Here is a 14812-nt window from a genome sequence, read left to right as displayed (position 1 = left end):
TCAACGTAAAATTGTCCGGCACTTTTATTTTGCGAAAAACCCGACGTTTTTTAAACACATGCTTCACTTGTTATTGCTGATGCAAGAGCTTCAAACACCGGAAATATTCGCTTCCAACCATTCGTCTCTGATGGTAAAATATACGGTTTAAGATACTCTACTACCTAATTTTGACCCTGAAGGTCTAAACAGGTGCTTAACACAGCAATAAAGCATGTCCCTGAATGAATTTCAAGCATAGGGTGTCACCAGTACAGAAGAATAATGCAACGAAACAATTTCGTCTAAGGACGATGTGACTACGCTAAACTGCTTACAGGCCGAACACTTCCTGTGAAACAACGTTAAAGCACTTGCTCCATAAAACTGAACTGTAACTCCCATACAGAGCTTTACTATTCACAAGTGTCGATTGCTTCGTTGATTGGGGGATAAGGGACTGGCCAGCGAGGCCATCAGTCCGTGGTTCATTGGCTAGCCCCTCTAGAGTTAATCAGCCAAAAATCTGATTGGCGTATTCTCTTAGTCGGTCTGAAAATAGGTCAAGCACTTCGTTCCGTTAAGGATAAACTACCCCCGCTGTCTGCAAGTGGTGTATACAAGATTCCGTATACATGTGGTAGGGGCTACATTGGAACTACAAAGGGAAGTGTGAGTACACGGTTGAAGGAACATAAAAGTCTTTGCCGACTATGGAAAACATAAGTCAGTCGTGGCGGAAAATGCTCTTCAGTCGGGTGATCACGTAGTGAAATTTTCGGAAACTTAAGTTTTGTGTACTATGAAGAATTATTATCCACGGCTATATAGAGAAGTCATCGAAATATATGAACATGGTGATAATTTTAAGAGAAAAGAAGCTATGAAACTCAGCGATATATGGACAGTGGCGCTACAGATCGATGAAAAGTTTTTATCTTTGACGTACTATGATGTGTTTTATCGTTGACAAGGTTCATCTCTGCTATCACGTGAAATCCAGACCGCGTCCACTTGCCACGGTATTTAGGCCGTTCTTCGACGTCAGACTCAGATTAGATTAGATTAGTACTTGTTCCATAGATCATAGATACGACACTTCGTAATGATGTGGAGCGTGTGTATATATAAGGCTACAGTGAAGATCTCTAGCTCTTTAAATAAGTGTCCGCAGGATGATCTTTGATGAGCTCCAGCAATTATTCTGATTACACGCTTTTGTGCAATGAACACTTTACTCAATGATGAGTTATCCTAGAATATGATGCCATACGAAAGCAGAGAATGAAAGTAGGCGTTGTAAGCTAATTTACTCAGATGTATATCGCCAAAATTTGCAATGACCGTAATAGCATAAGTAGCTGAACTCAAACGTTTCAGCAGATCCTCAGTGGTTTTTTTCCAGTTCGACCCCTCATCAATGCATGCACCTAGAAATTTTGAATATTCTACCTTAGCTACCGATTTCTGATAGAAGTCTGTATTTATTAATGGTGTCATTCCATTTACTGTGTGGAATTGTATATACTGTGTTTTGCCAAAGTTTAATGAGAGCCCATTTGCAGAGAACCACTTAATGATTTTCTGAAAAACATCGTTTACAATTCCACCAGTTCTTGTCTGTTGGGTGTGATAGCTATACTTTTATCATCGGCAACAAGTACCAGCTTTGCATCTTCGTGAATATAGAATGGCAAGTTATTAATATATACTAAGAACGGCAGAGGACCCAAGAGCACAACCAGGAGCACCTCAGATGTCCAACGTAGCTTTGGAAGAAACGTCAGGGTTAGAAGAGTTCCATGGACCACGGCCATACAACCCGGAAGAATTTTCGGCACTTTTTGTTGGCCCAGCATTGAAATCTGCAGCAATTTGCTGAAGGGTTGCGCTTATGTACGATTGAACGATTATTTGCAGTGGTTGTTGGTCCCATTGTTGCAGGATCTTTTTCGGGCCACAGCGATATCTGAGATTTGATGTTTCATCGGATTCCTGATATTCATGGTACACTCGTGAAATGGTCGTACGGGAAAATCCCCACTTCATCACTACTTCGGAGATTCTGTGTCCCCATCACTCGTGCGCCGACTGTAACACCACCTTCAGACTCAAATCTTGATAACCAGCCATTGTAGCAGCAGTAACCGATCTAACAACTGCACCAGACACTTGTCTTACATAGGCCTTGCCGACTGCAGCCCGGTATTCTGCCCCTTTACATATCTATCTTTGAATACGCATGCCTATACCAGTTTCTTTGGCGCTTCATTGTAGGTACGATTCAATAACAGCGTTGTTCTAATAGTTGCTTTCGATACCCATAGTGAATGGTAAACATCTTTCAAGTACGAAAGACCAGACGGATTACTCTCAAGATACTTCCGCAACACTGTGAATCGATCTGCATCCCTTTATGGTAAGGATCTCTATTTATTGCCTTTGAACAAACCGTCGCATCGGTCGGTCGTGGAGCCCACCTGTTCTGGAGAGTAGGCTCCGTAGCGCGCCATGGTGGGCAGCGCGCGGCTGAGGTAGGGGAAGCTGGTGGAGTCCGTGAGGTGCCAGTGCAGCGTGTTGAGCTTGTTGGAGGCCATCGCGTCCACCGTGCGCTGCAGCGCCTCCAGCGGGATGAAGTTGCGCGCCGTGTCCACCATCACGCCCCGGTGCCGGAACTTGGGCGCGTCCTGCGAACGAATCGTCAAATCCAATCACATCACTTTACCTACATTCACTGACAATGGAACCAATGAAGATGTAATCAATGTAATGCAACCACATGAAAAAACGTCAGTGAAATCTGTACCGAAATTAAAATAAGTCTTTGCTCAATAGACGTGGTTCGTTATTTGATTAACATGCTTTTTCACCATTACTGGCCGATCTGAACTTGCCTTTTTCAAATGTGCGCATATGCCTACAACACAGACCCAATTAAACATAAATCTGAATGCATAACGTAATACCAGCTAACTTTCCACATATTACAATGAAATTAATACCCCTAGCTGCATACAGGCGTTGATATAAGTCAACGGGGACAGTCGAAAATGTGTGCCCCGACCGGGACTCGAACCCGGGATCTCCTGCTTACATGGCAAACGCTCAACCCAACTGAGCCACCGAGGACAGAGAGGTTAGTGCGCCTGCAGGGACCTATGTCTGGCACGTCTTCCGTGAGACCCACATTCGCAACTATATTCATAGTGACCCTGCCCATTATACTCCTTACTCGCGGCTTTACGATTCCCGTAAGAGTTCGAGCACTGTTTGTGCATTCGCACAGAAGGAGGTCAAATGGCCCGTGAGCCTTATATATGAAGATGGTATCTGTTCTTTCGGACATGTCCGAAAGAACAGACACCATCTTCATATAACTGGTTTTCAAAAAGTCAGTATAAATTTGATAACTTAGTAAACCACGTAATAATGTAGATAGAGGGGTAAAAATTGACACACATGCTTGGAATGACATGGGGTTTTATTAGAACCAAAAAACACCCCATATTGCTAGACGCGTGAAAGATCTCTTGCGCGCGTCAGTTGATGGTGATCGTGTGCTCAGCCGCCACTTTCGTCATGCTTGGCCTCCCAGGTCCCCAGGCCTCAGTCCGTGCGATTATTGGCTTTGGGGTTACGTGAAGTCTCAAGTGTATCGTGATCGACCGACATCTCTAGGGATGCTGAAAGACGACATCCGACGCCAATGCCTCACCATAACTCCGGACATGCTTTACAGTGCCGTTCACAACATTATTCCTCGACTACAGCTATTGTTGAGGAATGATGGTGGACATTGAGCATCTCCTGTAAAGATCATCATCTTTGCTTTGTCTTACATTGTTATGCTAATTATTGCTATTCTGATCAGATGAAGGGCTATCTGTCGGACATTTTTTGAATGTTTCTATTTTTTCGTTTAATAAAACCCCATGTCATTCTAAGCATGTGTGTCAATTTGTACCTCTCTATCTACATTATTTCGTGATTTATTCGGTTTTGAAATTTATACTGACTTTTTGATCACCCGGTATATTTCCACATATTGCCAAAGGAAATATATCGCCGCCTTCACCAATTGAACAACTTTGAGTTTGTGTGTATTAGTAACTAGTTTGAGATCCGAAATAAAAACGCAAGAGTCCTATACACTCTTCACCACAGCAAACATTGATAGTGTGAAATGATACATCGACACCCTAGCTGCAAACAGCCGTAGACATACATAATTGGGGACATGTTGAAAATGTGTGCCCCAACCAGGACTCTAACCCGGGATCTCCTGCTTACATGGCAGACATTATCCATCTGAGCCACCGAGGGCACAGAGGATAGCGCGCCTGCAGGGACTTATCCCTTGCACGCTCCCCGTGAGACCCACATTGCCAACATGTTCAAACCACTACATTCGTAATGCGCCTAATGGATGTTTGCCCATCACACTCATTACTCGTGGCAGATTAATCTAGCAAGTCCCGTACGAGTTGGGGCATAGCGTGTGCGTTCACACAAGGTGGTCAACGGCCGGGTGGCCATATTTTAACTATATATGAAGGTAGTACCTGTTCTCAAAAGCGTGCAAGGGGTAAGTCCCTGCAGGTGCAATATACTCTGTGCCCTCGGTGGCTCAGAGGGATACAGCGTCTGCTATGTAAGCAGGAGATCCCGGGTTCGAGTCCCGGTCGGGGAGGGGGGGGGGGCACATTTTTAACATGTACCCTATGATGTGTATCAACGCGTGTTTGCAGCTAGGGTGTCTAATTATTATATCATTCTAGAGAAGCTGCACGGTCATCAATGGTGTGTGTTCTTTTGGGAACAGATACTACCTTCATATATAGTTAACATTGCTAGTTATGCAACACTCCATTAGTAATTTGGCCACTGTACACAACGGTATCACCATCACACTTAAACACAACATTGGTGCATTCCTGGCTACATTTTCCTTCCGGTCGGGTTGCCTAACACGGAAGAAGTTTTAGGAACTAGTACTCAAAAACGCAAGTCCATCTCAAAACAAATATTTATTCAGATTCAAAATCAATATGGAATCGTATTGGAATGTGACTCCTGAGGGGAAAGAAAACGTAGGAAACATCAGAACACTGAATTTAATTGTTTAAGACTTTGAAATACATCGAAAGGAGACCTCGGAGTGGAATGAAGTTTTGTTCCTCATCTGCACAGCTCTCAACTTCGAATGCAAGAGAAATAACGCACTGAACTCTGCATCCAAGATAAACAACCAGGTAAATGCCAGCTGGTTATAGTATGGGCTTTGAGATACGAAATTAAAACCTCATTCCACAGCAAAAAAGCGACATCTTCAAACTGCGCATTCAGTACACATCGACAGCCAAGAAGGGAATTATCAAAATTCAAAGTTTATAGTGATCCATGCCTTTCATGGAAAGTCATGTATCACGTACGTCAAATATAGAGTTCAGAGCAAATATCGTAATTAGTTTGTAAACATCGAGGCATATACTGGGGAATGTATTACTCAACAGATGCGGAGAGCATTTGTAATCTCCGTGCAGCATGGAGGAATGAAGGAGCTCTGGTACCTTGGAAGACCACCGGCACAAAGGAAGACGGAAATGATGTATGTAAGCGATTGCTGTTATATACTGTTCACAGAATGTTAACAAGAAGTATTTGAGACAGTAATAGTAGTTGGTTCCCATGTAACGTGTAATATTTTGTGAGAGTTTCTGATTATATATAGAGTTAATTGGAACCAATCTACACTTTAAGTAGAGAAGCAGTGTTTTGTTTCATAGCCACTTCAGTTATAGAAATCTGCAACGAAGTAAGTATTTCGATGCCGAGGAAGAACAGGGTTGGACCCTGATGTAAATCACTGGTGTTGCAATGATGAATATCTACACCAATCTAATAAGGGAGTGTTAAGGCGACGGTGTTAGGTGTAGCTGCAAGGAGTAATAGGTGTAGAACAGACGTTGCTCAAGCAGTCACATCGCCACACTAGCTAAATACAGCAGTCATCGTACACTAATAATCACTCCAAGATCTGCGTCCAAATTCGTTTGGAGAGGCGAGAGCAATGCTTGTATCCAGTGTGACGAATACGAATGTGTCACGAAGCATTAGAACAGAAAAACGCAGCAAAAGTTTCCCCGATACAGCACAGTAGTACGCTTATACGATTTAGTACTTTGGTACTGAGATTTAACGATATTCCAGTATTGGAGACAATACAGGACTCGCGAAAATGAAATGCTGTCTAGTGGAGCTAAATTTATCACGTCTCATAGAAATGGAAAGGCAGGATACTTGTTCATAACCATGCCGAATAGATACTTGCCACGTGTCATGTGGTCACTTTAGGGTTAAAAGGCACCGCTGTGGCCGCACATCAAGGATTAACTCCCAGATACCGCAACCTCAGAAAGCGCCGAGCAGGCACTGAAAACCACCCGCAGTGCAAGTCATGAGCGAAGCTTTCTGGCTGTAACTCCACTGTAGACATGATGTCCCGGAATCCGCAACATCGCGTGAGAAGCTATCAACCACCAACCAACAACTAGTACTGCCCAATTCGTATACGAAATAAAATTCAATCGAAGTTTCAACACAGATGCTTTCCAGGTAACGTTTAGAGCACGTGTCTAAGTCTCTATAGTGACCTAACCCAGTCCATATATAAAGAGGGGATAAAATAAAATTAAAGCTTCTGCTCCAATCACGGATTCAGGTTAATAGAGTTAGGAGTACAGTGGTAGTAGGCACGAAATGCATATCCCATTATTAAAAATTACGAATTTAATTCTATTTAATTATGCATTAAAAGTAATTTTCTAAAGCCATCTGTAGTCACATATAGATTGTCTATATACAGGACTAAGACTGTGGGGATGTTGAAATTTCTTGGTTCGCCTATCAGTCAATTCGTAAATTCCTCAAAGTGGCGTAGAACTGCAGCAGATCCAGTAGTGCGCGTTAGTTTCAAAAGTCCACACCAAGGTGACAGTTGAGCGGAGGGACACCGGCCTCTTCGACGGCCAGGGGTCTGGCGCCACCCCAGTAGCATCTGCCTGTGCGTGGGCGGGCTGAGCAGCTCCTCGGCTGGAAGTTTAGCGACCGTTGACATTGCCGCCGCCGCCGCCGCCGCCGCTCATGTAGGCGGCAGGGACTTCTTACTTTCGGAGGAAGCGCACAGTCTGGGAGGACCCGAGTTTACAAAACTGCCGACAGTCTCCCCTTGTCTCAATCCGTTGGAGTGCTTGTTGTGATCAATTAGTGGGAGTACATTGCAGGCTGTATTTCGTGACCAGCAGTAGCGCATCTGCGCTGCATGTGTTCTTTTACACCGCCGTGGAAGCAACCAGGCACTTTTACGCTCCGTTTTTATCAAATTATTTGCGGTAGAATACTTATAGGGAAGATGACCGTATTTAAGACGTAAATATTGGGTTAGGACCGCGAGAGACCAGCCTCCTGGTTTTATCAATGGTAATATGGAAGTCTTTGTTGTGCTGCTCCTGTCCTTTGCTGGCAACATGTTCCCACTCATGGCACTTTACCGTAACTTGTGATTCGAATTCAGGAGTCATCTTTGTTAAGCTGCTTCAGAACACACTAGCAGCTGGAATAGTTACAGTTATCGTTGTTCGCATTTTGCGTATTTCCGTGTACTTTTGATCTGATCCATAGCAAGGTCGCGGATCGCTTGTGTAGTCTACAATTTTGGACTGTCTACTTACTACCTATTTGTATCGAGACGGCCTCCCATTCCCAAGCGTTTACGAGAATATATCTGCTTTTCTTTAATCAGTATGTTACTGGTCTGTGTTCTCCCTCTGTTCTCTTCACTAAGCAATAATTTCAGTCTGCAGTCGAAATACCTGCAGTAAGTGAAGAACCGGACAAAATTACGGTCCGAAGAGCAGGAGGTCAAATGAGGTTGTTCTACTCTGTGGTAGGGAAGACTGCGACAGGCAGAAAGAGTTTATTTCTCTCATTTTGACCCCTCCAAAGACAAAAAGTAGCAAACTAAAACGAACAGGGTCAAGAAACAACAATGTTACAACATTTATTTCCAAACAAGACACACTGAGCATATCGTCGAAATTTTCACTGTAGTGCAGTTCTTTTCATAACAGTACAAATACAAGGTTAATGGGAGAATAAGTCAAACAAAACGTTATTATTCGTTAACAACCGAGTGGAGACCAAGAGTACTTTCTACCAAAACACTCAGAAAATATCCCTGAAAAGCTTACCAAATTCGTCAGTCGAGTTTGGGTTTACCATTTTTATGCAACAAAAAATGGTTACACCGTATCATCGGGGTGATTCCTTTGCCACTTCGGATAAAAGTAAAAACATCTGCCTCCGGTAGGAACGAGACTAATGGGTGTTAGTCTTCAGTTTAATGCGTATTTTATTGATGTGCCTAGCCCTTCGTCTCCTAATGCTGGAAATTTTACCAGAATCTATGAACAGTCAGACTTAGTTTGAGTTTGAAACTGTCGCCCGAGGACAAACAACTTTCTGTTGAGGACAACCACAGCTCAGAAATTGTGAGTAACAAATTAAAAACACTCATTTTTATGATAATCATTTAAATTAACAATTAGACAGTCGAGAATGACGAGGTGTTTCCGAATGCAGCATAGCTATATGAAGGTACTTTATTCGCAACTACCGGTTTCACGTATTAGAGACGCATCTTCAGGTCTGTAGTGGTTATACTTTGATGAAATAGATGGACAGTTACAAAATCCAGCATTCGGGAAGTTATCCACGTTAAGAGCCAAACAACATTGGTGGCTTGTCGTACTAAAATTGAGTACACTCTGAAGACGTTCGTCAAAATGTACAAAGCATGACTACTGAATGAACCAGACCGGATAACACCCGTAGACAGGATTTGGTAGACGCCAGCTGTATAGAACCGATCTAAGTAAAACTTAGAATGCTGTGTGATATGCGTACATTCACCGTATTGCTAACAGGCCGATGTGGTGAAAGCAGGCCTTTGGGACTGGCAGCACATTGGCAGACGAAAGGTCATGGTGCCGAAGGAAGAGTGCCTATACCCTCTGTTGATGTCTCCAAGATGAGATGAAACGTTACACAGAGGAGTAAGCCTTGGACCACGCATTACGTCCGTAAAACAAATTTCAGAAAGCACGCAACCATCGGCCATGAAGGGCTACATTGTATGATTATCTTAGGCGTTTATCACCACTTTACATAGACAACACTTATCTTACCACCGATAAACACTGAACAGCCTACTGCATACCTTAAACTGGCTGGATAGTGGTGCGCGGTAGAGCCGCTTCCAGGACGGGCAGGTGTGCTGGGTCCGGACCGAATCAGAATCACGCTCTTGGAACCTAAAGCCCGGATGTGGCACTATTCAGATCGTACATTATCTAAAAAACAATACCCGACCAGAGAAGGGAAAAGTGTTCATTAACGAATAGAAGTAATGTTCAAAAACGATCAGTTGCCGGACTACGAAAATCGTGGAGAAAACAATCCCTAGGTGTAACACCTCTTCGACCCGAAGCTCAACATTGGGCCCCATTTACGAAGACACGTCTATGAGACACCTAAAAAAACCGACAAGGATGTGCAAAGTCTCCATGAAACACGAAATACGAAACGAAACAGCAAACCACAGAGTGTAAAGTGAAGTTACATCTACCATAATGCTTTCGAAATCACCATACCATGCTAGACTAAATTTTTTGAATTGTAGATACCGGGTGGTTGTAATTGAAGTGCACCACCTCACACAGGTCCTGTGTGGTCTGTAATTATGGAAACTATAGTTAGTAGATATTCTAATGCGTCAATGCGAAACCGATGTATGTTTGAAAAAAAAATAAAAGTTTTCAACTTTGGCCAATAGGTGCAAATCTGGCGCTGTGAATGCAAGAAAGACGTATATAAATGGTTCTATATCTAATGGATTGGGAACGGGACATGGGTAGGAAATGTCAGACAAGTGACAAAGGCATAATGATATTAATTGGTGATTACACAGTTCGTTCAATAGGAACACCGGAGACGTCGATGAAATGCCGTAGAACGTCAGGCATCTGATCGCCAGAGCTGGAACTATTTTCTCCAGCGTAAATCTGTTCCGCATTAGCACAGCTACCATATTTAGCTGCCAGACGCTAATTACAACCCACACTGGAGTAGCTGCACTTTAATTATAGCCATTCGGAATTTTGCTATCAGTAATTTTTTCAAAGACAGCATTTCTTCTTGTAATTACACCTACGTTCAGGCATCGTGTTATTACATTCCTTCTGAACAAGTCACACCCAGAAACGCCCACGAAGATTGTAATTTCTTTTAAAGTATTGCTTATGTGTAGAAATTTATATTTTGAAGTATTGTTTGCAACATTCTATTACGAAAACATATAAAAACGAACATGAATTTTATGTTAACGTCCACAAAAGCAGTGCCATGTGAAATCAACGTGTAGCTACGTAACAGTATGCGCTTTGAGATTGTCTCGCACATCACGCTGGCCCGTTTCACACGCGCCGTCTTCAATCGCTCGGGCACGGATTTTGTCTAACTAAATGGTACGGCAAGGGGTTAACGACGAAGTTGTGTGCCAGCAAGCCTGGCTGTAGGGTTTTTAGGTGGTTTCCCATATCACACTTGGCGAATACCGGGCTGTTCCTAAATACCGCCTCAGTTACACGATTCTGAAATGTTTATAAAACTTTCTCACACACTCATATGAACAACATTACACGCAGGCAGTTGGATAACACACCCTCCATCCCACGGGTAACAGGAGCGGCGACAGCAAGGGCATCGGGCAAACACGAAAACAAACACGCCAATTCCAAATGAGATTACTCTGTTTCAGGGAGTTTACTGGTCTCATTCAGGTATGATTTTATGTATAGAGAAGCGGTGAGTGAAAATTTGTACCAAGTTCGCGAATCGAACCCAGGTGTCCTGCTTACTAGGCAGGTACGTTAGCCACTGGGCCACCTTCGCACAGCGATTCAGTCAACTGCGTGGATTACTCTGCGACGCCTCCCTCCGCGATCCAAATTCTCACTGCCGCCAATGTCTCTGAAACTGTGTCATTTCATCGTTTCATTTGTGTAAGTACCCGCTCAAGGATCTCAGGCTAAGATCCCCGTTTACGTTCGATGCTGAAGGACTATTCCAGAACATGGAGAGCCTCGGCAATTCTGTTCGTGTATCTGGGGGAATTTAAAGTAGACTGGGGCAGGAGAGCGAATTTAGATCGAGGAGGGAGGCGTGTCAGGGTAATCTGTACAGTTGTGTGGGCCGCTGTACCAAGGTGGCTTATTGGATAACGCACCTGCTTAGTAAGTTGGAGACCCGGGTTCGATTCCCGGTAGTCTTAAATGTTCATTCGGCGCCTCAGTCTATATACTTAAAATCTACATCCACACCCCGCGAGCCACCCCACGGTGTGTGGCGGAGGGCACTTATTGTACCACTATCTGATCCCCCTTCCCTGTTCCATTCACGAATTGTGCGTGGGAAGAACGACTGCTTGTAAGTCTCCGTATTTGCTCTAATTTCTCGGATCTTTTCGTTGTGATCATTACGCGAGATATATGTGGGCGGTAGTAATATGTTGCCCATCTCTTCCCGGAATGTGCTCTCTCGTAATTTCGATAATAAACCTCTCCGTATTGCGTAACGCCTTTCTTGAAGTGTCCGCCACTGGAGCTTGTTCAGCATCTCCGTAACGCTCTCGCGCTGACTAAATGTCCCCATGACGAATCGCGCTGCTTTTCGCTGGATCATGTCTATCTCTTCTATCAATCCAACCTGGTAAGGGTCCCATACTGATGAGCAATACTCAAGAATCGGACGAACAAGCGTTTTGTAAGCTACTTCTTTCGTCGATGAGTCACATTTTCTTAGAATTCTTCCTATGAATCTCAACCTGGCGCCTGCTTTTCCCACTATTTGTTTTATGTGATCATTCCACTTCAGATCGCTCCGGATAGTAACTCCTAAGTATTTTACGGTCGTTACCGCTTCCAATGATTTACCACCTATGGAATAATCGTACTGGAATGGATTTCTGCCCCTATGTATGCGCATTATATTACATTTATCTACGTTTAGGGAAAGCTGCCAGCTGTCGCACCATTCATTACTCCTCTGCAGGTCTTCCTGGAGTACGTACGAGTCTTCTGATGTTGCTACTTTCTTGTAGACAACCGTGTCATCTGCAAATAGCCTCACGGAGCTACCGATGTTGTCAACTAAGTCATTTATGTATACTGTAAATTCGTTGGTAGCTACGCAGATCCTGCACGGATGCGGGACAAAGACACAAGAAGATGCAGTAGTAGTAGTAGTAGTAGTAGTAGTAGTAGTAGTGTGTACCTTGACGATGGCAGAGTCCAGCATGCGCACGCATCCGCTGACGGGATCCCACCAGGCGAGCTGCGACAACGTCTCCAGCGCGTGACGGGCGCCGAAGAAGCTGCGCGCATCAATCTCCGCTTGTAGATCTTGAGACTCACGGCGCACCTGCCACAAGTGAATTAAACACCCAGTTTTTGCATACTGGAGATCTGCTGCAAGTGCAGCCGAATAATGGACAAGATCGCTACCTTTGTTGTCAGTTTATCTGGGCTGGAAGGAAAGTACATTCTAGTAAATACCACTTTGAAAAAGGTAACAGACTCATATACATGATTGCTGTGCAATTCACAATTAAGTACGAGGCGTTTTCTGAAAGTAAGGTCCGGTTAGGGGCGAAATGGAAACCGCTGTCAAAATCCGATTGAACTTTGCACAGATGTGTTGGACAGTGTCTTTAGTGTCGCTCTTTTCAGTTCAGAGTGCAAAACGATCACGTAGAAATGCCTAAAACAAGTCTCCCGCCAAGTATGTGGATCTGGTGAGATATTTCGCCTGAAGGTACGCAGCCCATATACGTGTCATGCGCTTCTGTCTTTAAGACAATTTTCAGCTGTATTCTGCAGGTGCACTGAAGACGCTGCTGCAGCGTTGTCTCACCCGCAATACACCACTTAATTGGACCCCTCAGTTGTTCACCTCTGCACACATGAACCACTGGCTACGATGACAACATTTTGGCACAGAAAGCGAAAGGCAGACCGGCGTAGAGAACTGGCGAAAAGCACAGGCGGCTTCTGTGACTAGGGTACTGGAAAGTTTGTACAACGCAGCGACAAATGTCTAAGTCGGAGCGGGACTGTTTAGAGAGGTAGCTGGAATGGGTGGCTAACTGCTGCGAACAAAAAGTTCGATTTTCATTGTGGTTTCACCTTACTTTTTGAACAGCCCGCTTACGTGGCAGAGGGTTCATCAAACCCCCTTCTATTTCTATACCGTTCCACTTAGAACGGCGCAGGGTGAAAAAACCAGCACTTTAATATTTCTGTGCCAACTCTGATTTCTCTTATTTTATCATGATGATCGTTTCTCCCCACGTAGGTGGACAACAGAATATTTTCGCAATCGGAGGAGAAAGTTAGTTCAAATGGCTAAGAACTACGGGACTGAACATCTGAGGTCATCAGTCCCCTAGAACTTAGAACTACTTAAAGTTAACTAAACTAAGGGCAGCGACATATCCATGCCCGAGGCAGGATTCGAACCTGCAACCGAAGCAGTAGCGCGGTTCAGGACTGAAGCACCAAGAACCGCTCGGCCACAGCGGCCGGCAGAAAGTTAGTGACTAATTTACGAGAAGAGCCTGCAGCAACAAAAAACGCCTTTTTTTTCATGATTGCCTCCCCAATTCACGAATCACGCCCGTGGCGCTTTCTCCCTTATTTCGCGATAATAGAAAACGACCTGCCCTTCTTTGAATGTTTTCGATGTCCTCCGTCACTCTCATCTGATTTGGATCCCACATCGAACAGCAACACTCCAGAAGAGGGCGGACAAGTGTGATTTAAGCAGTGTTTTTAGATTACCTCTTTCTTTTTCTAAGGGTTCTGCCAAACAATCGGAGCTTTTTGTTTGCTTTTTCTATGTGATCGTTCCAATTTAAGTTACTCTTAACGCAGTCCCTAAGCACCCTTTAGGTTTGTGTGATTTAATGTGTAACGGAAGTTTAGGGGATTTACTTTAGTACTGAAGTGTATGACTTCCCAGTTTCCATTATCTGGAGTCAACTGCCACTTTTCGCACCATACGTATATCTTGTCTAAATCATTTTGCAATTGGATTTGATCATTGATTACTTTACAATACCGTAAACGACTGTATCCTCCGCAAACAATGTAAGGGGGTTGCTCAGATTATCCCTCAGTCGTTTATATAGATCAGAAACAGAGGGTTTAAAACACTTCCTCGGGGACCGGGACAATTACACTTTCTGAAGTCTGTAGGTTAGTTTGATGCAGGTCATCTCGTTAGTCTATCCTGAGCAAGCCCATCTCTGCAACTATTACAACCTGGGAATTTCCTAATGGACTATATCATCGAACCTAAGTTGGCATCACGTGAAGTCCATTTCCGTACACAATCGATGTTTAACAGAGTAACTTTGCTTGCTGATTACATAGATACCACACAGTCCTCTTGTAACTGTAAGAAGTCTGTATTTCGAATGTTGAGACCAGTTACGTTCATTACCCCATAATTTGCTACCATGAACTGAGGTTGTAATACGCCTGAAAAACGTATTAGGATACAACTGTTTCGTGGGACACCTACTCGTTTCGCTAATTCCAAGTATGTACCACGTATTAACAAAGGAAGCTGCTGTGCGATAGTACAGCTCAAACGTCTGTTCTCAGAAGTTTTCAAGAGTAACCTTCGTTCAAGTATGCTGGAGAACAAGTGATCA

The 14812-nt window shown here is 43.8% G+C and overlaps 1 protein-coding gene across 3 annotated transcripts in view; it reads right to left on the bottom strand.

Annotated features, from left to right (window-relative positions):
• LOC126262314 (probable beta-hexosaminidase fdl) overlaps positions 1-14812 on the bottom strand; it is an 880573-nt gene that overhangs the window by 74463 nt on the left and 791298 nt on the right. For all 3 annotated transcript variants that reach the window (XM_049958865.1, XM_049958867.1, XM_049958866.1), the window contains exons 5-6: positions 12370-12516; positions 2460-2666 (exon numbers count right to left, since the gene is read on the bottom strand). In XM_049958865.1, the coding sequence (XP_049814822.1) occupies positions 2460-2666; positions 12370-12516 (354 nt within the window). The remainder of the gene's footprint in view (positions 1-2459; positions 2667-12369; positions 12517-14812) is intronic.

The sequence above is a fragment of the Schistocerca nitens genome, chromosome 6, assembly GCF_023898315.1.
Source record: "Schistocerca nitens isolate TAMUIC-IGC-003100 chromosome 6, iqSchNite1.1, whole genome shotgun sequence".
NCBI classification, from domain to species: domain Eukaryota; kingdom Metazoa; phylum Arthropoda; class Insecta; order Orthoptera; family Acrididae; genus Schistocerca; species Schistocerca nitens.
This window is presented reverse-complemented; position numbering and strand designations above follow the sequence as displayed.